The sequence below is a fragment of the Lacerta agilis genome, chromosome 4 (genome assembly GCF_009819535.1).
Source record: "Lacerta agilis isolate rLacAgi1 chromosome 4, rLacAgi1.pri, whole genome shotgun sequence".
NCBI classification, from domain to species: Eukaryota; Metazoa; Chordata; class Lepidosauria; order Squamata; family Lacertidae; genus Lacerta; species Lacerta agilis.
The window spans coordinates 52,446,713-52,473,171 of NC_046315.1; the positions used below are offsets into that span (position 1 = coordinate 52,446,713).

Sequence of the window (26,459 nt, forward strand, 5' to 3'; positions counted from 1 at the left end):
ATTCCTTTGGGAAATTAAAGGTGACTGGACTTGATCAACTGGATACTCAGCTTTGTGAGTGTTCAGGCATCAACATACACTACTCATCTCCAAGCTGATACCCTGCAGGTGTTTTGGATGATGACTGTCATTAGCCCCAGCCAACATAGCTATGCTTGGCTGGGGCTATGGGAGTCATAGTCCAAAACATCTGGAAGGGACCTGGTTGGGGAAGGTTGGCATGCATTGTGAAATGTAACGTGTGACAGAAATGGAATAAATCAAACCAAGATCAATAATCTGTCTATGCACATATATTTGGAACATTCCCCGTTGCATTTCTCTACTAGTTGCTACTTTGAATTATTTGCTGGCCACCAAAAACCCTACAAATGAGCTTCTTGGCTTTTACAACCTCTTTTAATGGGTTGTCTCATATATTTTCTTCAGTTCACCCAGCTGCATAAGTCCTCCCAACCAACCCTGAGAGTAGGCTCATGCAGGTGGCAAGAAAATCCAGAGTTCTTGGCTGTGGCGAGTTCTGCATCCTCAAAGGCCTTCCGTGTAGCATTTTTTCAAATTGCTGCGACCAAGGTTTGCAGATCTTAACTCACACAATCCCTGACATGGGATTAGTTACCCCTGGCTGAAAGCCAATGAGGGAGAAGACAAATGCCTGATGAACATGGGCACTGTGATGCTCAGTTACCTTTCTGCACATTCCTACCTCTTTTCTTCTGGGACTGCAGGTCTCTTCTCTGTCCATAGGTGTATCGAGTGTGATCTAACAACTGATCCTTCATATTAGCTCAGTTGGTGGGAGCATGGTGCTGATAATCCCAAGGTTGCATATTCGATCCCCGTATGAGACAGCTGCATATTCCTGCATTGCAGAGAATTGGTCTAGATGATCCTCAGGGTCCCTTCCAACTCTATGAGTTCTCCTCTGCTAAAACTATTTGTCACACAATAATGCAGCTGAGAGGCCCTCAGAACTCTTAACCATTTCCCATGGCTATATACAGTGGTACCTTGATTCTCAAATGTAGTTCGTTCCAGGAGTCCATTCGACTCCTGAAATTGTTCAAAAACCAAGACGCAACTTCCGAATGGCTGCAGGAACTTCCTGCACTCAAGCGAAAGCTGCATCGGACATTTGACTTCCGAAAAATGTTCGCAAACCGGAACACTTACTTCCGGGTTTGCAGAATTCAGAAGCCGATCTGTTTGGGAGCCAAGCCGTTCAAGTACCAAGGTATTGTAAATATTATGCTTAGTATTGCTGGTGTGATTAATTATGCCAAGTTTTGTTTTTTCTCTTCCAAATGATGTTGCTAAATTGGAAATCTAGGTGCTGCAATCCTAACTATATTCTCCAGTAATATTAAGATGTAAACATATTTAGGATTTGGCTGAAAATTTACCATGGGTACCATCAAAAGATACTGAAAGGAAACATCAAATGCACGTACAGTGGTACCTTAGGTTACAGACGCTTCAGGTTACAGACTCCGCTAACCCAGAACTAGTACCTCGGGTTAAGAACTTTGCTTCAGGATGAGAACAGAAATCACGTGGTGGCGGCAGCGGGAGGCCCCATTAGCTAAAGTGGTACCTCAGGTTAAGAACAGTTTCAGGTGAAGAATAGACCTCCAGAACGAATTAAGTTCTTAACCCGAGGTACCACTGTATGCATAATGGAGGGCAACTAGTAAGTCAGCTTCATCTATGTGCACTGTTCCCCTTACACCAAGTACTTCTTATGGTGATGCCTTTTATAAATAATACAAATCATTCAGTTATACACTGTGGGGAAATGTTGACATGACCCATTTGAAAAACAATGACGTAGGGTGAGATCTACTGTGAATTCCCTATGGCAATGAGCTGCAGCTGTTTTGTCCTACAGTTATACTACTATTAAGCATAATGAGCTTGGTCCAGATTACTGAGTTTACCTACCCATGTTTTTCTGTAAACAATTGCCAGGTGTACAGTTCTGGAGTGTGCCACTTCACCTAGGACATTACAAACCCTAAAATTAATCTCTAAGTGACAGCCAACTCCTCATATTCTCCATCATGACAATATTACAAACTGCAGACTTTTCTCCTATACCATGAAATAACTCCCAGCACACAGTTATTTGGGGGACCTCAGGCCTGTGGTGGGTGTGGGCTGCAGCTCTCCAGGCCTGTCTCCTTGGCCCTTGGGACCCTATCCAAGCTGTACCTTCTGCCTAGCCTCACCCCCTCTTCTCAGATGATTCTCCTCACTGGTCCTGCTTCATACCTGCCATTGATGTTTTCACAGGGCTGGGGTGTTTGCTCTTGAACTCTGAGAATGTCTACTGCTTGCTTCTGTGCGTGCGGAACCCATCTTATTGCACAATGGTAATCTGAATGACCCAGGCTCACAATTAATGTGTTAATTTATGAATATTTGTTTTGTTATGTGTAAATTATTGTCAAAATGTATACAAAGGACATTATTTTTTTTTCCTTTTTTGTATTCTACCTTCTTTCATGAATTAAATAAAAATATTTATAAAAATCCACATGTGCTATGCATTTTGCACTTTTGACCAAAGGAATACACTCTACACTGATTGAGCAACCTTAAGTAACAGCTGCAGTGGTAACATGACTAAGCACTGACTTACAAGAAGCAAAACTGTGCAGATTGCATGTCATGTAATAACAAAATTCAGTTTCCCACTTCTTTTCCCATGCAGCTACTATGCAAGGCAAATATGGGTCAATTGCAAAATCATAACCCATTCTAAATTCACACCATTTTTTTTAAAAAACCCACTTTGCTATTTACTATCAACTGTATTATGCAACACAGAGCACAGGGTACATCATGATCTTCTTTCAAACTTCCCTAAATAATTTCAGCATGTGTCCCAATCAAACAAATAGTGGTCTATGTGCAAATGTGGCCTCCGATTAAAAAAAACCCTCATCCATGGCTCTCAGAAGACAGTGGAGAGATCTCCTGCATCTACTCACTGGAGCTGCATGTACAATATGCACTCCAGTCCAGAGAATCCACTACTAAACTTGTAGAGGTTTTCCCCTTCAGAACAAGCTCCCTTCTACCTCATCCGTGTAATGGAGGCTTGTTGTCAGTTTCTTGTTTTTGTTTTATGTTTACTACAAACCCCTACCAACTCATTTAACATATCAGGAGGCAGTTTTGCCTGCCATGTTTGATACTTAAAATATTCAGTACACATTTAGTGTAGCTCTGTAGGAAAACCATTATCAATATTTCAGTGAATGTTACAGTACTGTAGAAGTGTTGTCATTTCTAACCTTTATTTTTCAGATGTCAACATGCAGAAAAGAGCTTCTGCCCTCCCTTCATTGAGGAGAGCAAGAATGCTAATATACCTCATGCAAGCAAATTGTTCCACTTATTAGTTAAAAGTATCCTTCTATAAATCTCTGAGATGCCAGTGGTTTATATCCATGTTCCCTTAGTAGCCTATGTCCCAGTAAAATGTTGCTTTGTTTTAAGTTAAAAAATGATAGGGGAAAAGTGGTACAAACCAGCACAAAGAGATAAATGGAAGATTTTCAGCTTATGCCATTTCAAAATTGGCTTGTACAAAAGCAACATTCCCTTGATAAGCAGTAAGTTTGTGAACCCCTCTTTACTTTATGCATGTATTTCTTAAAATCCAAACAGGTTCCCCAAGATCAGCTCATGATTCAAGCCTGGAGTGCCCGGGGCATTTTTACACAAACATTAAAACAGACAGAGTCAAGGATACTGATATCCATGGAAGTATGTGGTGCCCACTTCCAGTGACATCTAACATTTTCTTTTTAATAACATACCACATAAACTGCACTGCAGAGGGAATCCATAGAATAAGGGACTCCAAAATGCTTACAGAAAATTACAGGCTCAGGCATGTCAAACTTCATGCCGAGAATGAGTGGAGAATTCTGTTCCACGGCCGTTTATAGTAAACTATAATGCAGCAACACGTTCATAGCTTCCTCTGAATTGGCGTTCACAGATTTAGGTATTTGGCAATAATGTGAAAACTATCATGAAAAAGAGCTTGCTTTAAAAATAGAATTTAAAAAATCCCAGCCACAGAGATTTCACAACAGTACAGCTCTCAATGGGTTTCACAACAGTATTGATGGTGTTGCCATTGTTCAGTGACACGTACAGCACTATTCACGTGTAGCTGGTCTTATACTACAATTATAAAAAAAAAATCAGTGTGAAAATAAATAATATACATACACACACAAGGCTCTTTTTTGTCTGAAGAACAGTAAGTCATGCCCAGGCCATGGCAAAAAAAACCTATTACCGGTACACATCTAAAGCACATTCTTTCTCCCCACTCCCCAAAAAAGAAATTATGGGAACTGTAGTTTACCCCTAACAGAGCTATGATTCCCAATACCCTTAACAAACTACGGTTCCTAGGATTATTTGGTGAAAGGGGTCGGCTTTAAATGTATGAAGCCTTCTTGAAAGTCGAGCTTTTCACTGTTTTGGTCCTTGGATCTGTAACAGAGGAAGCACTGAGGGATGCAGCTCCTGCACACTTTAAGTTTGAAAATTGAAACCTTGACATAGATTTCATTGGCCCATCTTAACATTACACACACATATATAGGTAATATACACATCGTGAAAAGCTCCAGAACTGAAGCAAGCCTCTCATTTATCAGACAGTTATTTCAGATTGGGGAGGAAAATGTTTAAACATTTTTCTTTTCACGGCATCGCATACAAGAGAAAGAGAGAGAGAGAGAGAGAAATAATTGACAAAGAACAAAGAACCCCCATTCTGCCATGTTATTCTTTTTGACAGCTGCTTCCTCAATATAAAGGGCAGTATAATTGTTCTCATCAGTCTTATAATTAAAATCACTATCCAGCTGACATACAATTTGCAGAGGCTTCCCTTATGAGTTTAACAGATGTTGCCTTATTAGATCATGCCTCTGCTGCATTAAGAAGTGCTATCATCATAATCAGTGCTTTTGTGCGCCTCCCTTAATGTTTGTTGTCATAATCTTCTTGATTGTACACATTTGAGAACAGAAATCAGATATCAGGTCTCAAGGGGGTTATCCACAGTTTAAAGTGTCTCTCCCATCTTTCTTTATCCTTTGTGAGGTGGCCTTGCAAGCTTTTATTCAAAAGCTGCCCCGTATTATTCAACCCACAGGCGCCAGCTCCATCCAGGGCCTCCACCTGCCAAAGGGATGGAGTAATACTACCGCAGGGGGAACAGCCTTGCAGATGTGGGGAAACCCACTCTTGTCCCTTCCTAACCCGCTATGTTTAAAACAGGGAAGGGCAACCTGTAGAAGGGGGGGGGAAGGTGGTGGCAAAGAGAGGTTTAAAAGAAGGGTGTTGGGCACACTTTCTGCTCCACCCACTACCATTTTCAACTCTTCTAATCACCAGCATGTTGGCCCTGACAGATTATGTTCAAAGGAATGTGGGAAAGGTTCCAGAAAGGAAAAAAGGTTCCCTCTATCTGTTTTTAAAGCTGGGTAACGCAAACTGCAGCACCTAAGTAAGGAAGCACAGCCAGGGTGGGGCTTGCATAAGAGTGAAAACTGACCAGAAAATCTAGAGAAGCCCATTTTCAGTTTCACTGTTGAAATTTAAATGAAACATCTAAATACTGAATAATGCCAGGAGTATTACCAACAAGGGGTCTCCCAACTTTTGTCTGTTCGTTTCAGTCAATTATGTGCAATTCCTCTCTTTGTTGGTTGTGTACTGGGGTTAAGTTCATAATATGAGGGCAGCCTATCTGGGGTTTATGTGAGTGTGCTCTCACTCATCATCATCATCATCATCATCATCATCATCAGTGGTGTCTCAAACACAAGTCCATTAGGTCCTTGTATCACTCACACAACCACTCCCAAGACACTACTCCCAAATACAACTTCACCTGCTTGTGGGAGATCATTACTTTACTACGCTTGCAACAGTACACTGCAATCCATGTGCTGAGAAGCTGCAATATCCCTGAAACACAAGGGCTTCCGAGTTTGAAAGAAGATATTTCCACACAACAAAAAAGCACAGCTACAACTGCACATTGATGTCACAATAGTTGGGCCCAAAGTAAAAGGAAAGAACCGCCCTGAGACCTCCGGGTATATAAATTCAATTAATAATAATATTCAATATCCAAGCATTGGGTTTTTTTTAAAGAAGCATGAGTTTGCAATGGGATATCTCATCTAAAGTACAATGAGTGCACATTTACACTTGATTTAAAATATAAGTGATTTGTTAAGCTATGTTTAACTATGCACTGTCCTGAATCTTCCAACACGGCCCCAAATTCTAGATTGGGGGGGGGGGTCCCTCCTATTTTCTTTCTCCACATCGCACACCATCTTTATACTCCTCTGCTATGTCCGCCACCATTTCATTCTGAATTAAAAAGCTCCTAATGTTGTGAACACCCCATATAGAAAAGGGCCCCTTGATCATTTTGGTTGCCCTTTCCTGCTCTACATTCTCCTTTTTGAGGTGAGGCAACCAGGACCATACGCAGCTTATCAACTGCGGAATAGATTTGCATAATGGCATTGTGATATTGGTTGTTTTATTTTACATCGTTTATCAGGACAGCGCAGTTCTGCCTCACATCCTTCAATAATACCCAATTAGGTCTACCCCAAATGTTGCAGTCCTGAAATATTTAACTGAAAATCATGGGAATGTTTAAAGTTACTTTCTGCACTACTGGCCATGTGGGATACCCTACATTCAGTTTATCACCTCCTCTACTGTCATAAAGGGTAAAGCTTAATTTTTTTTAAATGACCATGGAATGTTTTATGTTTCCAGCAGCTGTGTGGCATTAACATAACACCTATTAAAATAAGGCCTGAAATAGAATAATGAGTGCTGGTGTCCTCATGGGGACTGTTTGGTATATGAAGGAGGAAGTTGAGTAGAAATAAACCCTTTGGCCCTTGAGAAAGAACTAGTGGCGTTTTATTGCAACAGGATGGCTGCAATACTCTTACCGTATTAGCTGTATCACAATATGAATGGCTGCTTAAGTGCACATTTTATTTTAGCTTATTCTGCATCCTTCAGAAGAGCATAAAACCAAATAAAGCACACTTTAGGAAAGGGGTATTAATTTATTACAAATGATGTTTAGGACTCATTTCACTGCCCATAAGCATTCAAGGCAATGTGGGAAATGACAGCCAGAAATGATTTCACATTACATTAAAATACAGAAAAAAACTCTAGAAAGATACCAAACAAGCAGCAAAAATATAAATTTAAACGGTACAAAAGCCCCTAATAAAATGTCTATTTTGGGCAGCAATCCTGTTACTGTACTACTAACCTCGGAGCAAGCATCAAAGAAATCTCCAAGACTTACGTCTTATTAGACATGTGTAGGATAGCACGCCAAAATGGTTGAGCCCTAGTTTATTCAAATCTAACAGAGCAAAGACAATAATAAAATCAGTACTTAAAGGAAGACCAAGTAAAAACAAAACCCAGCAGCCATTAAAGTATAACAGTAAACAGTACAATAATCTGATCAATGAAACAAAACAAAGAGCAAAGCATCATCATATCATAAATACCTATATACTCGAGTATAAGCCGACCCGAATATAAGCCAAGGGTCCTAATTTTACCACAAAAAACTGGGAAAACTTATTGACTCGAGTATAAGCCGAGGGTGGGGAATGCCAACAGCGGCAAAGGCAGAGGAGGAGGAAGGAGCAGCCCTAAATGAGATTAGACAAATTAATATACGTTTTTGCGCCATTGCGGCCCCACGAAACAGTGGATGCGTGATTTTTTTTGGTGCAGGCTGTACCCATGGACATGCTATGTGAGCTGATGGTGAATTTGGGGTGACCCAATGCAAAAATCCTGAGGATCCATGTGCTTTTACCTCCCCCCTCCCAGGCAGCCTCCTTTATTGCTAGCGTCTCTTATCTCCATCCGATCTCTTGCAATCAGCTGCTGAGCTTTCAACACCCCCTTCCTTCTTTCTTTAAAAAAAAAAACCACGATCTGCCAGCCTTGCGTGCACACGTCGCCTGGAGGCAGCCCCCCTCTCTCTCTCCGCTCAGGCGGCTCTGGTGCCCTATTGCCCAGCTGCACAGCAGCAGCAAGGAAGGCACGGAGGGTGGAAAGGGCAAGCAGGAGCCACGCTCGCTCCTCTCCACCGCCCCCCCGCTTCTTCTGCAGCTGCTTCTCTGCCTCCGCAGCACCCCTCCCAACCGCAGCTCCGATGCCTCCCCTTGCGAGAGAGGCAGGCGGCGGTGGCAGGATCAGCGGCCCGAAACGGGCTGCTCCTCCCCCCTGCCGCCACCCGCCTCACTCAAGTATATACGGTACTTCTTCAAGAGATACGGTTCTTTCAGATAAAGAAGCTGAGCCTGCAATCCTATTCTTGCTTACTTTGGGGTAATAATAATACAGTGAGTTTTACTTCCAAGAAAACAAGCAAAATAATGAGAACTAGGAGGGATAGTCCATGCATACATACCTGGGACTAAGCCCCACCGGGCACATTGAGACTTAACATGTACAAGAGTGGACTGAAAAGCATGTACAAGAGTGGACTGTTCCTAAGCTTTTGTATTGAACAACATAATAATGATATACATAATTAAACATACCTATGGGATGTGGGGTGTAGTTTGCAATACAGCCCAAGAGCTTACTGCATTAAGAATTAATAATAATAAAATAGGCCTGATGTGCTTTTGTCTATATACTCCTGGACTAGCACATCCCACATGCAAGTGTAGTCTGCATTGTGTTCTGTATGGAGATAAAAAGTGGGTGACCTCACAGCCCATTTACTTCAGATTACATCAATTAAATATAAATGCTATTCTGGTGCCTGGAATACAATTTATGACCACATATAAACATAATCCATGGTACCAGCCAGGAAAGTTGGAGAAATCACCAGTTATTACTTACTGTGGAAATGAACAGTTTTGAACCATCTAACATATCACGGCCACTTCATTGTCTATGGAAGCCATTGAAGCATGTAAGCAGTAATAACACAAACAGGCCCTAGAAATTGGTAAGATCAATGCAATGTCTATAGAATCTATGTGAACATTTATTTGTGTAACTAAATATATTGCATATTTGGGTTCGTAGGTGCCATCTCATGCCGAAGATTTTGGGTGCCCGCAACTTTGCCCACGGATTTTGTAGGGGCCCAGCCCCACAAATATATTATTGTGGGCGCAGAAGCACCCACAGACCCCTGGAATTGGCTCCAGTGTTTGGGTTAGACTCCTCTCTTTGTGGCATACCCTCAAGATAAGTCAAAACGACCTATCCTTTAATGCAGTGTTTTTCAACCTTTTTTGGGCAAAGGCACACTTGTTTCATGAAAAAAATCACGAGGCACACCACCATTAGAAAATGTTTAAAAATTTAACTCTGTGCCTATATTGACTATATATAAAGTAATTTTTCAATTTTTCCCACGGCACACCAGGCAACATCTCACGGCACACTAGTGTGCCGCGGAACAGTGGTTGAAAAACACTGCTTTAATGCACATTAACTCGTCTTTTGTTTGTATTATCAGTTAGCTCATGAATGGTAAAAAGTAGCCTTTCCCCACTCCCTCTCATAAATGTCTGTTCACTTACCATCGACCTTGTACTCTGCCCTTCCTATGAAAAAGGTGGATCCCATGCTAGGCATCATTAGGAACAAGGTTGAAATTATAACTGCCAATATTGAATGCCTGTACTGTATACATATCTATGGCGCAACCACACTAGCAGTATTGCATACACTTCTGGTCAGCATATCACTCGGATATTGTAGAGTTGGGCCATGTTCAGAAAAGGGTAGCCAAAATCATCATGGGGCTTTAGCAACTTCCCTATGAGGAGTGGCCACAACATTTGGGGCTTTTTAGTTTTGAAAAAAAAGGGTGGAAGAGGTGATAAGAGGTGTATTCATTTATGCATTTTGTGTGCAGCAATTTGTATTTCTGTGGAGCACCTCCAAGGGCCTTCTGGTGGTAGGGCCCTCCCTGTGGAACGCCCTCCCATCAGGGAGACAAAGAACTACACCATTTTTAGAAGACATCTGAAAGCAGCCCTGTATGGGGAAGTTTTTAATGCTTAACATTTTATTATGTTTTTATATTCTGATGGAAGCTGCCCAGAGTGTCTGGGGAAACCCAGCTAGATGGGCAGGGTATAAATAAAATTATTATTATTATTATTATTATTATTATTATTATTATTATTATTATTAAGAATTATTACAATATTTATTTATACCCTGCTTTTTCCCCTTACAGTTTACAGATAAACTTAAGAATTGTGGGTTTTCTTCCTGAGCATGACAACAATATGCTCAGGGCAAGCTCATTTCCTATTTCGGGGCTTCCACGGGCATCTGGTTAGCCACTGCGGGAAAAGGGATGCTGGACTAGATAGGCCATTGGTCTGATCCAAAAAGGCTCTCGTCATTGCGCTCTCGACGTGCTCGGAAAGCTTCAGTTTCGTACGCAGAGAGATAGGTGGATCAAGGGCTTTGGTCTTCCTTCGCCTTGTTCTGCGAAGTAGGTTTCTTCTGAGCCTCTCCAAACCCTCCCCCTCGAGGCTCCCAGGCATCTCCGTCGAGGGGACGGAGGCAGCCGAGACTGCTCTCCTGCTTGCAGCACGGCAGCCGAGGGGCGGCTCTTCCTGCTGGCGCTCCGCCTCCCTCGGCCCCTCCCTCGCCCCGTCAAGAAGCCAGGCGTGCCCAACCCGAGCCAGCGCAACGCAGTCACTCCAGGGCCACCAGCAGCGACGGCGGGAAGCCACTTCGAGCTCCCTCACACACAGGCACACACGTCCTTCGGCGGCCTGGGAGTTTGCTCGAGAGCCCTTCGCCCCTTTCACTCGGCCGCGGCTGGTGGTGCTTTGCCGGGAGGTCGTCTCCTCCTCCTCCTCTTCCTCCACCTCCGGAGCCTTGTTGGGATAACGTCGCCGTGTGCTTTGTGCGCGCGCCTTCGGCTGCCGCGCAGGGATATTTTTTCGGGGGTCCGCAAGCAGAGGCGCCTTTTGGACGGGGGGCGAAGTCCGGATCTTCTTCGGCCAGGTGAGGGAACTCGAGCGAGGCCGCCGGGCGGGGCGCGGGAAACACAGCTCGGGAGACGGAGGGAGGGAGAGCGAGGGACCCTGGGCTCGGGGAGGCTGGCGCGCGCGCGCTTCTCTGGGCTGGAGGGAGGCGCCTTGGGGCAGGCGGGCTCAGGTAACTGGCGACGGGGCGCAGGTGGGGGAGAGAGAATGGGGGTGGGAGGAGAGAGAGAGAGAGAGAGAGAAGACGGAGAGCGCATTGCCCTTTTCTCCAGCCTCTCTGGCCAGGGATTTGCCAGAGGCGCTAATCGGAATTTGTGCTGGAATAGCATCTGGACAAGCCGGATACGGGTCTTCTTCTGCTCCGTGTGTTAGTTTCTCTCTCTCTCTCTCTCTCTCTCTCTCTCTCTCACACACACACACACACACACACACACACACACACACAGAGTGGTTGTTTGCATTTTTGTGTGGCTTGCAGCGCGAGCCCTCGTCGTAGGGATGCCGGGCACATCCCGGCGGAGCAAGAGAGCAGGCGTTGCTTTGCTTAGCGAGTAACAACAGGTCTTTCCGCTTTCCCGGAAGCTGCTTTGGAGTTCTTTCTGAAATGGGCTCTTGGGATTTCGGCCATCAGTTCTGCCTTGAAAATGCTTGTGCTGGTGAGAAATAACTGCTTCGGAATCAAAGGCGAAAATCTCCCAGGCCCGGCAAAGCACTTGTTTTGGCCTTATCTCGGTTTTACTGGAGAAGCTCTTCTAAAAAGGCGTTGGTGTAATTTATTTTTGTTTGGATTTGTGAATGGGGCCCCTGAACTAGAATTATTCAGATCTAACTTTGCAAGTCAGTTGATCTCCATGTGATTAGAAGAAAGAGGAGAGGCGCATATAAGATGAATGATAGGAGTTTGAAAAACAAACTTTTTTTAAAAAAAACCCACTTTTAGTGCGTTCTTGTTGCTCACTGGTAAATATTTGGGCTGTTAAGATCAAATGTCACAGTATCTGTAGTTTGATCACTATTCCTTTTTTGCATAAGGTGTTGCATGCAGAAGGCTTTTACCGCATTAAGTATTCATTTCCGATATAAATGAATCTTGTAATGCTATTGATCCATGTGCTAATGGCACTTAATAGATGTTTCTTTGGATATGATCAGGAACAGAGAAGGAAATTGTTGCCCTTAACAATTATGTCTATATGGGTTTCCCCCCCTCCAAACACCTAAATTTATTGCTGCATTTTTGTATACCTTTTGTGAGAGTGAATAGGTTGTTTGTGTGGCATATTCACATTAATACTGGTTCACTGTTGATTAGGCTTTTAAACTTTCTTGTAAAAAATAAACTTGTTTAATGTTGCATTGAAAAGGACAAGTGGATAAAATCATTAGTGATCTTTTATCATTAGTATTTTTAGTATTTTAACATTTTGGTCTCTGATTACTAAATGTTGATCCTGAATGCATTAACTGCTTCTGGCAGACTTCCTCATAACCCTACAATGAATACTTAATCCTGCTTGAAATCACCTACACATAAGTTAAGTTTTTAGTTACCTGCTAGCTTGACCATGTGTTTATAAGGCAGGTGGAAAAGTAAGGCCTAGTTTTTATCCACAAAAGCATATGCCTCAAGACTTGCTTTTTGGTATACTGTACTGTACTATGATTTGCTAGAGAGTAACAACAAGCAACAGACTGTTTATCTCTTCACCTATTCCCCTTCCCCCCTTTTAAAAAATGTACCCAGAAGATATACCTATGCACACTTGTACAATCTAGTACCACATGTCACAGATGGCTTTTCTTAAACATGTTACACTCATGGCAGTATGTATGTAACTGAAACTTCTCCAGAAAATGAATGAATGCAGGAAAATCTTGCTTAAACACCAGTAACACTTATTTATATTTTACTGGAAGAAATATCAGCTAATTAGTTGGGCAAGGGCTCTTTATATTTGTCTTTTATGTAGAAGATGCTTACTTACAGGAACCCATTTAGCTCAGGAGATTTTGGTTAATAATACCCAGTTTTAATATAAAATGCAGTTGTGGCCAGTGCTCAGGAAACTAGCCTCTGCCTCAAACAAAGCTGTTTGAAAAGAAAGCTTCTCTTGAAGCTAAGAATTGTTGGAATTTGCTTTTTGAAAGAACTGTGTCAGTGGAAAGAACTGTCAGTGGAGAAAAAAATGTATTTTCGACTAGGAGGAGAGAGAGCCCATGTATGTTTGAAAACACAGACCAGGATTTCACCCAGTATAATTAATATATAAAGTATTTCATACTTACCACATAATTTTTTTCATGTTTGAATAGCTCATTACAGTATATAAACCTGAGGTTTTAATATTCTGTATCAATACAGATTTCTATATGAACAGACAGCTAAAAGTGACACTAAAGTAAAATGAATTCCACTTTTATGGTCAGGGATTTTAAAGACTTGACATAAGGGAGAAAAAGCTGGGCCATGTTCTTATCTTTTCATGCCAGGTGTGGAATTCTTAAGGGGGGAAAACCCTACATTAAAATTAACAGCATTTTGATCCGTTGGTTGATAACCTTCTTAGGCAAAGTACAGTACATCAAGTGGATACACATTTACAGATGCATTCCTGGAAACTGATAACCAGTCTGGAAGATAAGGGTTAAACCAACACTGTGCCAAAGCATCACTATGAAACATTTGTGTTCAATTGTGACAAACTGAACAACGCCCCATAAGCTTGCTTTTATAGCCTTCTCTTTGACCCTCTCTTGTTGAGTAAATGTACTCGGGTCTTATTACAGTTCCATCAACAATAGTTTTAAGAGTTTTAGTCAGAAACCTCACATTATACTGTTCCTGGCACTATTAAATATAAAGTACGCTATCATTTCCCCTCACTGTAGTGCAGTGCGCTCTTGGTCTCTTCAAATCCTTTATCCCAACAATAATCAAATAGCATTTGTATCAGTTATGTGTGGGAGCTGAATAAAGAAGCGAATTGGAGTGAAGGGAGGGGTCTTGTTAAAACATGATGTAGTCAATTGCCATCCCCCCAAAAAATTTTTAGAACAGTGCCTGCCCAGAGTGTCACTTTATTTTCTAGGTTTTTAAATACTGAATTACTATGTCATTGTATATCTAATTATCCTAGGTCTGTGGGCTTTGCAATAAGTGATGCTGTCCAGCATGTTGCCTAGGTTGTTCTTTGTTAAGTCCAGCAATAGAGGTATTTTTTTTTTAAATGAAAGTTAAGGTGTTAAAAAAAACCCTTCATTCTGCTATCTGCTTTAACACAAACAAACCGAGAGCTCCTCAGAACTCCACATGAGTGTTCTACAAAAGCATCATGATTTAAAGGCTGTATTGGAGGCCTATGGCCTATCAGAGGACACAGGCAAGGTCTGTAAGATCTATTGAAGGGCACCAGAAACTAGGCCCTATGTGAAACGGCAGAGTTTTTAAAACTTTTAGAATCAAGAATACACATGAATGACTCAACCACTTCTTAACTGTTTTAAGGTAAGAAAGAGCAAGAGAGAAACCCCTGCTCTGCTTTCATAAGAGATAATGGAAGAAAATGAATGCCTTTTACTTCCCCCACAAAAAGCCCCTGGACCTATTTGTCTGCAATTTGGCAAGCTTAATCCACTCTGGAGGAGCTCCTGTACCTGCAAATCTCACCCACTTTGGCCAAAATGTGAAAAGTTGTAGCTATTTTTAGGTTCTCCATTATAGTGAATGGGGAAATAGAGGAGCCGAATTATAGATATCTACAGTGGTGTGTACAGTTTGCCTGTAGAAACCCCTAGTTAAATATATTTATGGTGTGAAAAGTTGATCATTAGGTAGTGCTGGGGAAGAACAGCCCAAGGGCAAGGCTCACATTTTCTCTAGAGTCTAGAGCCAAAAGTAGGGGGACAGACAACACTACTGCCCAAGGCTGAGCTTGAAACGTGGGTAGTTAGTCCTACTAAATGTAACTAGGCCACCCTGACTAAGTTTAATTTCACCTCAGGCCTGTAGGTTGTATAGGCCTGATTAGATAATTGGAGCAAGTGAGTACAAAATTGGTGTTTGAGCTGGTGGGGAACTAGAGTGTACCTTTTCAAAGGCTAACAAAATATGGAACTAGGTCTGATAAAATATATCTGTTCTAAAGTAATTGTTTTAATGAAGGGTGATGACCCTAAGGACACTTATATGGAAGTAAATTCCACTAATAGCTGGGAGATTCATTAACCAAATGGATGTGATTAGGATGAGGTGCTGCTTGCTGTGTTGTTACTCTCTTAACAATTCTTTAGTTTTGAAATGACTATCAGTATTACGTTCCAACAATATTCTTTTTATATGATCTCATAATGTGAACAAAAAAAGGAGGGGAGATTTTAGAAAGAATTGAAAAAAATATTAAAACCTTTTTTTCGTTTGATTTATGTGTACGCTTACTTTTAATGGATTTTTGGGAAAGCTCACTTAAGGCCACGCATACTTTAAGTATTCAGCTGTACATGATGACTGGATGATGAATAATACCATCTTTAGATAGCAATAGCATTTTATAGAGTCTCAGTAATAATTTATAATTCAGAGAGTCTATACTTTTGGCAGAAGCTGAAGGGAGTCATTCTAGATACACATAAAGAGAGATTTCATCAATGGAAATGAAGTAGAGCAAAAATTAAATATTGTGTTCACAACAATCTTGTGTCATAGGTTTGGTTGAGGTGCTGTTAACTTACCCAAGACCACCCATTGTGTTCATGGCTGACTGGTGATTTGAACTTGTATTTCACAGTGCCATACCAAAGTCCAGCCACTGAGCCAAAATTTCGTAATCCTTATTATAATTTAAATGCTAGGTAGCATCAATGTAACCTTTATAGCATACATGTCAATATGCTGTTGTAGTGATTGGTATTTGGATGTTTGATGCAGAGTCTTTTTCCATAGTACTTTGATGGTTGCACCCAATTGTGCATAATGATCTTTAAAATAAAAAAGTTATGTTTGTAGAACATTATGTTGTAACTTGTAAGTTAAAATAGCCAAGTCTGACATACTGATTGTTGGACTTTTGGATTGGTCAGTGACACACCCTTCACCCACCAAGCCATATCACATACAGCTTGGCAAATTACCCTCTTTCAAAATATTTCTGTGAGGTGGGGTGATGTTTGAAAGCTAGTTGTGTAGCTCTTTGGAGTTGGGACATTAAAGTTTAATCCAGTGCGGCTAGAACGTTTTTAAATGATAACTCTTGATTTGCTTCTCCTGTGTTATCCCTTCTGAATGAAGGAGCTCGGTGACATTTGTGTATGATCTTTGTAAACTGCAGCAGATAGAATGTTCATGCATGACCAAAAGTGTTTTTTCCCCTGTCACCAAATAGCTCTCATATATATATATATTCTTTTTTCATTTTAGATGAGTGACTTTGGAATCAAGAACATGGATCAGGTCGCACCTGTGTGCAATGCATATAGAGGACTGCTCAAGGTGAGTTGTGAAAAACAAACATTTTCAGTAACACTTTAATTTTGCATGCATGAAACTATTTGTACATGCTATAAACAATATACTTCTGTTCCATCTAAAACTAACATTTTCAGTAACAGTGCAGTGAAGACTTAGTTTAATTCGATGTTGTGTCATTTGCATATAGGCCTTCTACATTTGAAAAGAGAATGACAGAAAGTGTTTTCTTATTTGCTATACAATTTGAAAGCCAAATCCTGCCTGATGATCTCACCAAGACAGGTGTATAAAATAAATGCACTGTTGAGACAGCCAAAAGCTTAATGTGCATTCTTATGTACAGTTGATTGTATTTACACCCTAACTGTCCTATAGTTTTAAAATTCAAAGTCCTCTATGAGAAGTGCTTTGTCTGCTGTTTTGGCTTGCTGTGACATCAACTTAACTAATGTCTCTTTAAAAATTCCACTATTGATTGCTTTCAGTACTGCCTGACATTCAAACCTTTGAGGGAATCGGAGACAGAATAATTTAGCAAAATGAAGCTATGTCTTAATTTAGCAATAAACTCTGCAAGGTTGTATTTTTACTTAGTTAAGACAAAAGAATATAAATGTAAGCCTTCTGGAAGATGCTTGCTAACCTTTCCTTGGCTCGTAGGCCGGTCACAAAGAATATTGAAGGCATATTGGTTGACTTACGTTGGCCTTCTGGGCACAATTCCAACATTGTACAACTGTTCCTCATTCGTTCAGGATTTTTATGTGTCTATGCTTTTAACGTGCTCATTGTGCTGTTTAGTTTCATATTCAAAACATATTTTTTTCAGTACAGCTTGCCTTTTACTCACTCTTAATTCTGCTGCATTTTTTCCAGTGACTCAGTACAAGGGTCACTTATTTACACAAAACACAGGAGTTTCCAGATTATGTTGAAAGTGTTGACTCAGATCTTTTATCAGTTAACATTGAAAGAATTTATGTTGTTAGAAGGCTAGACAGCTGGCTTATTATTAATCATTTTATTTGTACAGCAACTTGTTCAAGTAAGTTCTTAAAGCTGAATTTTCTTATTGGAGTAATGTCTATATGAACAGTTTCTTTGTTCTAGAGTGAATCACATTGACTAAATTAGTGTTGGGCTAAAACCAGCCATTAGAGGCACACATCTGAGAGGTGTACTTTGTGCTGGCTTTTCCACCCTGTGATATGCTTTTTTGAATTTAAAGGGTGAAATCAGTAGCAATGTATTAAAGAAGTTACCCCAACCCCCCCCCCCCAACTTCATAGATATGCTGATTCCCTGACCATTTGAATACAAATATATTAATAAAAGTGGTAGAAAGTCAAACACATTGTTCTTGGCTCAACACCTCAACAAGCTAACCATTTTAATGATGTGAAAACATTTCAGTGAATGGCTATGTTTGTAAGTTAATGGGTGGGGGGAAATAGTGGAATGTATCAAATCTTCAGACTTTCTTTACAATGGCTGCTACAAAGATGGTAGTGTTGTATTCTCGTGTGTGTTTGTTTTATCAAATTGGTGCTTATATATATTACACACAATTATACAAGAAAGGTTATTATGCAGTTTCTGTATATCAATATGCAGTTAGTATGCATTTCAAAAAAATATTCTGGTGAATAGCTTCATAAAAAGGAAGTTACTTAGGAAAGTAAATAATTATAAAACCTCAAATCTCAGATTACTGTTCATATTTCATGTCTTTTCTAGAGTCTAGACCAGGGGTCAGCAACCTTTTTCAGCCGTGGGCCGGTCCACCGTCCCTCATACCTTGTGGTGGGCCGGACTGTATTTTGAAAAAAAATAATGAACGAATTCCTATGCCCCACAAATAACCGAGAGATGCATTTTAAATAAAAGCACACATTCTACTCATGTAAAAACACGCTGATTCCCAGACTGTCCATGGGCCGGATTGAGAAGGCAACTAGGCCACATCCGGCCCACGGGCCTTAGGTTGCCTACCCCTAGTCTAGACCATACCTATTCCCCCCTTAATAGAATTTATAGTGTTATGTGGTCATTCAAATGTGAACAGTGCTTCATAAAATAAAGCAAATCTTTTAAAATAGTACCTAAACCTTTGTTAATTCAAATTTCAGATTGTGCTTTTAAAATGTTGCAAGGATATGCTCCATGACATTATGAATCTGAAGATGCTTTTGTAACTTCCTATTTGAACTACTACTACAGCTTTTAGTAAATGAGGAACTCCAATATCAATCCTTTGTATGTACTTAGTCAGTATCAAGGGAAATAATACCAAGAAATGGCTGCTTAACATAGAATGGAACTGTTAAGATTCCTGGAACAATGAGTTACATAACCATATCACATTTGCTCTATAAACTTGTGCGTGTACTAAAATATCCAAACTGAACTTCCTGTATTTTCTTTTTCAGCGGCAGCCTGCATTTGATAGCTTTGAAAGTGCGAATTCTTTGTTTACTGGATACTTTCCCTCATTAAATGAAGATCAGACAGTCCAGGAAGTGCCAACAGGCCTTGATTCTATTTCTTATGGTAAATACCAGTTTAATAAATGTAACTTCTCTGTCATGCTAGTTAATAGAACAGAATACTCTAAACAGGATGTGGTCCGAAGTCACCTGTATGAAGAATTAGAGAAGGCACAATCTGTGGGCATCTCCTCTTATTCATAATAGGATAGTGTTGAAGCAAAGTCATTGCTCATGTGTAGCTCCTATTAATTTGAGTACAGTGGAACCTCGCCTTACATACACCTCGTCTCGCAGACGTTCCAAGTTGCGTCCGTGGCAAACCCAGAAGTAAACACCGGGCTTGCCGCAATTCGTGCATGAGCAGAAGCGGCTTCTGCCATCTGCGTGTGCGCAGAAGCGGCTGCCGCTGTCTGCACATGCGCAGAAGCACCTTACCCCCGAATGCGCATGCGCACAAGACGCCTCTTCTAGCATATCGTTTCAACCAGCGGGCGGACATCTGGAACGGATTGTGTCTGTAAGTAGAGGTTCCATTGTAGTGCTTATGTAGGAAATGTCTTGGTAGAGTTGGGCACAGAAGTACCCCTCGTAATATAAATTTAAAATTCTTAGTCCAGATTGTGCATGTGGCTCCATTACCTGACTAGCAAAATACAAAGATGTGCATAGTTGTTGGAATTAATGGAGAAGCCATTGCAAGCAAAGGAGCACTATGACTATTTTCTTTATTCCTAGGCTTGAAACTGATCAGGATGCAAAGTTCATTTAGTTCTTCTGGTAATGAAAGTAGTATTTTACTCTGAAAGTCAAGCTGGCAGGTAGCATATCAATAAATGAATTCAGATAGTTCGTCAGAGCCCCAGTTGCAGCAACACTGTTCTTGCCATAATAGTGCTGTAAACCTGATGAAATAGTCAATAGGACATAGATAAGCGAAGTATTGTGGTTTTGAAATGATTATAACTCTGTATAACAAAGGCAAACTCTTTCTTACAAAAAGCGAGTTAAAATCATCAATAGCAATGCTGGTGATCCTGTCCTGAAGGAATGCAGAGCTAAATAACACACTCGGAATAATTACTATGTTTATGCAAACAATTCTAAACGTGGTTACTTTATATTCTTTTCTAGTGTTGAAATGTTGCTGGTCTCTTCTAACCTACATCGCTGGCAACTTGTGTAAAGAAAGCAGTTGGGCCCAAAATCTACATTAATAGCAAAGCTTTGCTGCAGTTGAGAAAGAAGAAAGTTAAACATTTTCCCCCTTCCCTTTTTCTAAATCATTGCAACTCTTCTGCCTTTCAGAATCAAACAGCTGTGAATTGCCTCTCTTAACCCCATGCAGTAAGGCTGTGATGAGTCAGGCCTTAAAAGCAACCTTCAGTGGTTTCACAAAGGAACAGCGCAGACTGGGTATTCCAAATAGTAAGTGCTTTATTTCTAATTCAAAAGACTACACCGATTAGCCTTAGAAAGGTAGTTTTATTATAATACCAGTAAACAGAATGAGAGTTTCTGAACTAAACGAAGTTCTTGCAGATGATCTTTTTTGAGGATTGTAGCCTGAGCTTGGTGTAGGTTTAGTTTACTGGATGCTTCTCAAAAGAATATATGGAGAAGTGTTACTAAAAGAGGCAGCAGCCAGTAGGAATAAGTGTGTGTCCTGCAGAGAGTTTCCTTAATGTTAATTTGTTTGTCTTGCTCCTTGCAGATCCATGGTTATGGTCACATCATCAGGTGTGCCAGTGGCTTATCTGGGCCACCAATGAATTTAGTTTGGCAAATGTGAACTTTGAGAGGTTTGCCATGGATGGGCAAGAGTTGTGCAGACTGGGAAAGGAGCGCTTCTTGGAACTGGCACCTGATTATGTGGGTGATATTCTCTGGGAACATCTGGATCAAATGGTAAAAGGTAAATAAGTCTAACCAGAGTAGTGGCATGAGCCAGGAAACATGACAAATTTTGTTTGGGGGCAGTGGATGGTAAACTTGCAAAAGTAAATGCTAAACTTTTTGTTAAGTTTTATACAAAAAGCTATTATTGTCTTTGTTTCTGAAACAATCACTTTCTACAAACTTCTAAGAAAGAAGGCTACAATATTGTGGAAATTACTGTTTGCTTTGATTTGAAGGAAGTATATTGATGTGATTGATTGCTCTTTTTTTAAAAAAAACAACAACCACAATATAACCATGTTACATATATTTATATATATATTCAAACTATTCCTACTGATTTAAATAGGAGAGCTAAGTCTCCCTTGAATTAAAACTCTGGTTAGATTGTGCCCAGGGTTAGGTTCCAGTCTCTTTAAAAATTATTGATTTGGTACATGGTTTTGGTAATCTGGCAAGTTTAGTCATAACAGATTTCAGTGAAAATGTGTTATAATTGCTGATATTTTGTGACAATGTCACATGTTGCCTTTTAACAGATGAAAGCAAATTCCCCTGTCCAAAATGTATAAACAAATACTTTTTCTATTTCCAGACAGTGAAGAAAAGTCACAAGATCAGTATATGGAAAACGCCCATCTCACTTCATCCATGCACTGGGTCAACAACAACACATTAGGTAAGTATCTTTAATTAGGCTAATTACAGCAGTTAAGGAAATCTGGAAAGACTGAATTTCCTTTTGATGTCAGTAGATATCCAATTTCATACCTGTGCTGTACAGAGTATACACCCAGGATGAAATTGCATATGCATATTCAGCAATCTACAGAAAGTTGCTTTATATACCTTTTACTTTCAGAAGGGTGAGGGAGGTAGTCAGGTTATTGGGGGAGGGTATGTTTTTTTGCCAGGAACTGGTGATAAAAGGAATGGATATGCTTCAAAATGCTGATCTGTTAGGACTAGAACTTGGGGAGAGGTGAGAAGGTTATAGATGCCAGGGAGATTGAGTTGACTAATTGTCATGTTTGGCATTTGACATTGTGCTAACAAGTGTTAGGGCCATGCATGTATTGCTCTACTTGACATCTGATATTGTTCTTGTGGAGTCTGCAATGAGTATTATAAAAATAAATGTGCATTTCCCCCCCCCCAGGTATTAACATAGAACAAGCACAGTATTGTGCTCAAGTACCCAGCTATCCAAAGGCCCCCAGCTATCCAAAATCCAGCCTTTTGGATGACTTATGTCAGACATCTGTTGGACCAAATGTAGTGAACCTAAAACAAGAATATCAGATGTTTCCTAAAGCACAGTTAGAAACTGTCAGTGTGAACTACTGCTCCATGAACCAGGACTTCACAAGAAACAACTTGAACTTGATGCTGGATAACTCTGGTAAGATTGCACTTCCCTATGCATATGATCCCTTATTGTTTATAATGCTTACAGTATAGAAAATTCCAAGAAATGAACATTAATATAATACAGTTACTAACATGTGCTCTAGCAATTATGTATTAAAAAATCCAAGCTTATTGTTTCTGAGTTAGCAACCCAACTTACCTCTTTATTACTCAACCACAAATCATTATTTTGAGATGCTGAGAACTCATAGTGCCTTTTGATAGGTCAATGGAGTACAGTACAGTTTTTTTTAAGAGAAAAGAAAAAAAACTGTCTTGTTAAGCTGCTGGCAACTAAGCTATAAATTTCATAAGCTGCCTTAATTAATTAATTATTTCTGCACTGCCCTTCGCCTGAAGATCACAGGGCGATTTACAATATATAAACCAAAAAGGGCCTCATGATGATTGCAGGGGCCAGGTTGTTTCATATGAGGAGAAGCGGTCCTTGGGGTATTGCAATCACTTTCAAGTGATCTGCTGATCTATTAAGTAAACTCGTGGATTCAAAGTAGTATTCTTACTGACCACAACTGGGCAAAATTGAAGGACTTAAACATAATCTGAATTACGATGGATTGCAACCTCAGTAATTCGAGTTCTTAATTGGTGGAGTGGGGGTAGACTAACTGTTAAAAAGGAAAGAGATGAAACTAAGCTGCATTCTCATTGGCTTGCTGCACTGAACTAAGGACTCAGCTAGACTGGCAAAGACATGCGATTGATATGCGTTATATATGCGACATAACATTGTGCCACCTGTTTTCCCTGTTTAAATTTACAACGCATTTAACTGAAACGCTTCTTTGATGTGTCTCGATCCAGCCTAAGAGTGCAGTTTTGAACCTGTATTCTCAGCCTCATCCATTCAAACCCGGGTGTTTCTATCATTCCCATTTATTTCAGCTGCGATGCTGATACAAAGAAAAACTTGAGTAAACCCAAACTTGTGACTTTTCCCACACTTTCAGGTAAACCTAAAGAGCATGACTCAAGTGACAGCGGCACAGAAAGTTATGAAGGCTCAGATTCATTGCTGCAGTCTTGGAACAGCCAGTCCTCGTTGGTGGATGTCCAGCGTGTGCCATCTTATGAGAGTTTTGATGATGACTGCAGCCAGTCCTTGTGTCTGAACAAACCCACAATGTCCTTTAAGGACTACATTCAAGAAAGGAGTGACCCTGTGGAGCAAGGGAAACCAGTTATACCAGCAGCAATTCTAGCTGGGTTTACAGGCAAGTGTTACAATATTTTCCTTGACCTTTTTATTTTTATTTTTTTGCCTCTGGGGTGTTTCTGCCCCTTCACCGATTGCATAATGCCCCACGAGGGTGCGTTTTTATTTAGGTGAAATGACAACAGAGGTAGCCATTGTGAATGTAACAAGCAATATCGGACTGTCGTCAAAATAAAGATTAATTAAAGCCACTATTTGTACCCTTTTCTGTGTGTATGAAAGCTAAATAAAAGCAGAATTCAACAATTCTGCTGTGCCCAGTGCAAGTTCTTTTCTGAAATCAATGTTTCAGATGAAATTCAATTGTTGGGGTGGATTTGAGAGTGAAACTTGAGGGGTACTGCAAGGTGTAGCCAGCAGTTTGGAGGGGAAGGAAGCCTCCTTCAAGTTGTTGCCATTAATTTTTTAAGATTGGGAATCCAGGTCTACTGTAAGAAAATGCTATTAACTACAGGTATATATTTTATTTTTTTCTGATTCAACTACTGGTGTCAGATTTACCTTTACCCAAGACGACTTTAATTATACTAAACAATTATACTAAAATTCTTAGTGCTAGTCTCTTTAACACATTAATTTATGTATGACGCTATACAATAATTTTATCTTATCTTGGTATTAACAGGTAGTGGACCGATACAATTGTGGCAGTTCCTTTTAGAGCTTCTAACTGACAAATCGTGTCAGTCATTCATCAGCTGGACTGGAGATGGATGGGAGTTTAAATTAACAGATCCAGATGAGGTTAGTAGTTCAGTTGTCATGAATAGAAAATGTTTGGCGCCTATTCTTAGGTGGAGCTATGAGGAAAGACAGCCTGTACTCTGCACCTTAATATAAGCAGTATTAACTAGATGTATAAAACTTGTTTCCCGTGTATAGTTTGTTGGCCAGCTTTTAAAAAAAAATGATGTAAGGCATAACTCTGAATCAGGATAGGAACAGGTATCAAGTGGTTGCTTCATGATTTAAATTCTGTCAGTTATAAAAAGGCTGCAGCAAAGTTAATTTGTTAGAAGCTTTTCACTTGAAGTATTTCATTATTTAAAACCTCCTTTTTTGCAACTCTAGATGCCCTAGATGTCTTTTGCTATTCATTAAGCTTTAAGGATTAGGCATTTCATTCCACCTTTCCCTTTTGAACTTGTTGTTCCTAGTATGCTCCAGTTAACTTGGCCTTGTGGAAGTGCTAGTGATTAAAGAACATGGCATTTGGAACAATCTAAATGACTCCATTCCTGAAATCCAGATTTTCAGCGGTTGCCTTGAATATTAATAACTTATCACATTTTTCTCCTTTGGCTTAAGGTCGCACGGCGGTGGGGCAGAAGGAAAAACAAGCCCAAAATGAACTATGAGAAGCTGAGCCGCGGCCTCCGCTATTACTATGACAAGAACATCATACACAAGACTTCAGGGAAGCGCTACGTATACCGTTTTGTATGTGACCTACATAACCTGTTGGGCTATACAGCAGAGGAGCTGCATGCAATGCTAGGAGTGCAGCCAGACACAGAAGACTGAGCATTGCAATTTTCTGTAGCATTGATGGAAGAATGCAACAACGCATGAACTGTGAACTGGGACCTCCTGCATCAGTCATTAGTTTTACCTTCTGGCTGTTTGGAGTGGGGCGCTGTAAAAGACCTTAAAAGAAGTGATTTTGTGAACCAGGTGAAGTCAATGGAAAGAGAAATGGCCTTATTTGGGGGCACCATGGCTTCAGATCTTGATGTGTCCAACCTTTTGAGCAGCAACGAGTGAGGTCAACACAGTTCTCAGCTGTAACTTGGAAGATACGAAAGTACTCCAGGGTTTAGAGTTCTGGTTTTTTTTATACCACCATATAATTAAGGGTGTTACCCATACCAAAGGCTGATAGCCACCAGAATTTCTAGCTTGAACAAACCCTAAAAATAACAACCTTGCAGATGTTATATGTCATGACATGTGATTTAAGAGAGGGAAGGTTAGACATCCTTTATTTAACTCTGGGTACTGAGTTGAGTTTGCATTGGGCGTTCTTGCAAAAGCAGTGCATGTACCCTCCGCAAACTGTAGTCTCAGAGCCAGGTGGAGCAGTGGCAGAGAGTCCTCGCAAAGAGGGAAGAAATATGTACCATTTCAAAGTCTGTAATTTGTGTTTGTGTGTATAAGCACGTTCATAATGAATCTCTGGCAGTTTAATGCTCCTATTTAACATATTGTATATTGTAATTTAAGCTCATACAAGCATCTGAAAGAGGAGGAAAGTAAAAGTTTCATTTCAGAACAGCAGCACTTAAGCATCCTGGAACAAGTATTTAATCTACTGAAGGAGTTGATAAATCACATAGGCACATGATGAGTGCCTTTTTTGTGCAAGGAGTATAATTCATGGCTGGCTGAAAAACACTTTGAGTTTTGGTTTTTTTTTTGCAAGGGACTAATAATATAGTCTGGGGCATAAAAGGCCCAATTTGCCTTTTATTCTAACTGAAATTGAAAATGTTAATATTGTTTTCAAATATATTTATTAATGGCATATCTCTTCTATGCATGTCCTTTTGGAAACAATTTATATGTATAGTCCTTGTTTCTTTTCTTCAGTTGGCCATTACCCAACCTTTGCCCTCACCCTTCATCAACTACCCTGATAAAAATATGAATTCTATTTTTGGAAATAATTCTGACTCCTTTTCAGCAGTTAGGAGAAAGATATATGTAGCAGCTATTTTTACTGCCAAAAAAAAAAAACACTTCACTGGGAAAAAATGGTTTGTAAATGAAAAATATTGTAAAAGAAAAGTATTTTTTATCTTGAGATTGATGTAAATTTAAATGTACAGTCTGACGTTTAAAATGTTATTAAAACCTCTTGAACAAATATTAACAGT

At 40.2% G+C, this 26,459-nt stretch overlaps 1 protein-coding gene across 1 annotated transcript; it reads left to right on the top strand.

Annotated features, from left to right (window-relative positions):
* Positions 1–10,757: 10,757 nt before the first annotated feature.
* ETS2 (ETS proto-oncogene 2, transcription factor) lies at positions 10,758–26,455 on the top strand. Its single transcript, XM_033147034.1, has 10 exons — positions 10,758–11,106; positions 16,501–16,572; positions 18,981–19,101; positions 20,346–20,465; positions 20,752–20,952; positions 21,532–21,615; positions 22,096–22,338; positions 23,318–23,581; positions 24,209–24,327; positions 24,892–26,455. The coding sequence occupies exons 2-10, from the start codon at positions 16,501–16,503 to the stop codon at positions 25,105–25,107; spliced, it is 1,440 nt and encodes a 479-aa protein (XP_033002925.1). The 5' UTR covers positions 10,758–11,106; the 3' UTR covers positions 25,108–26,455.
* Positions 26,456–26,459: the final 4 nt, after the last annotated feature.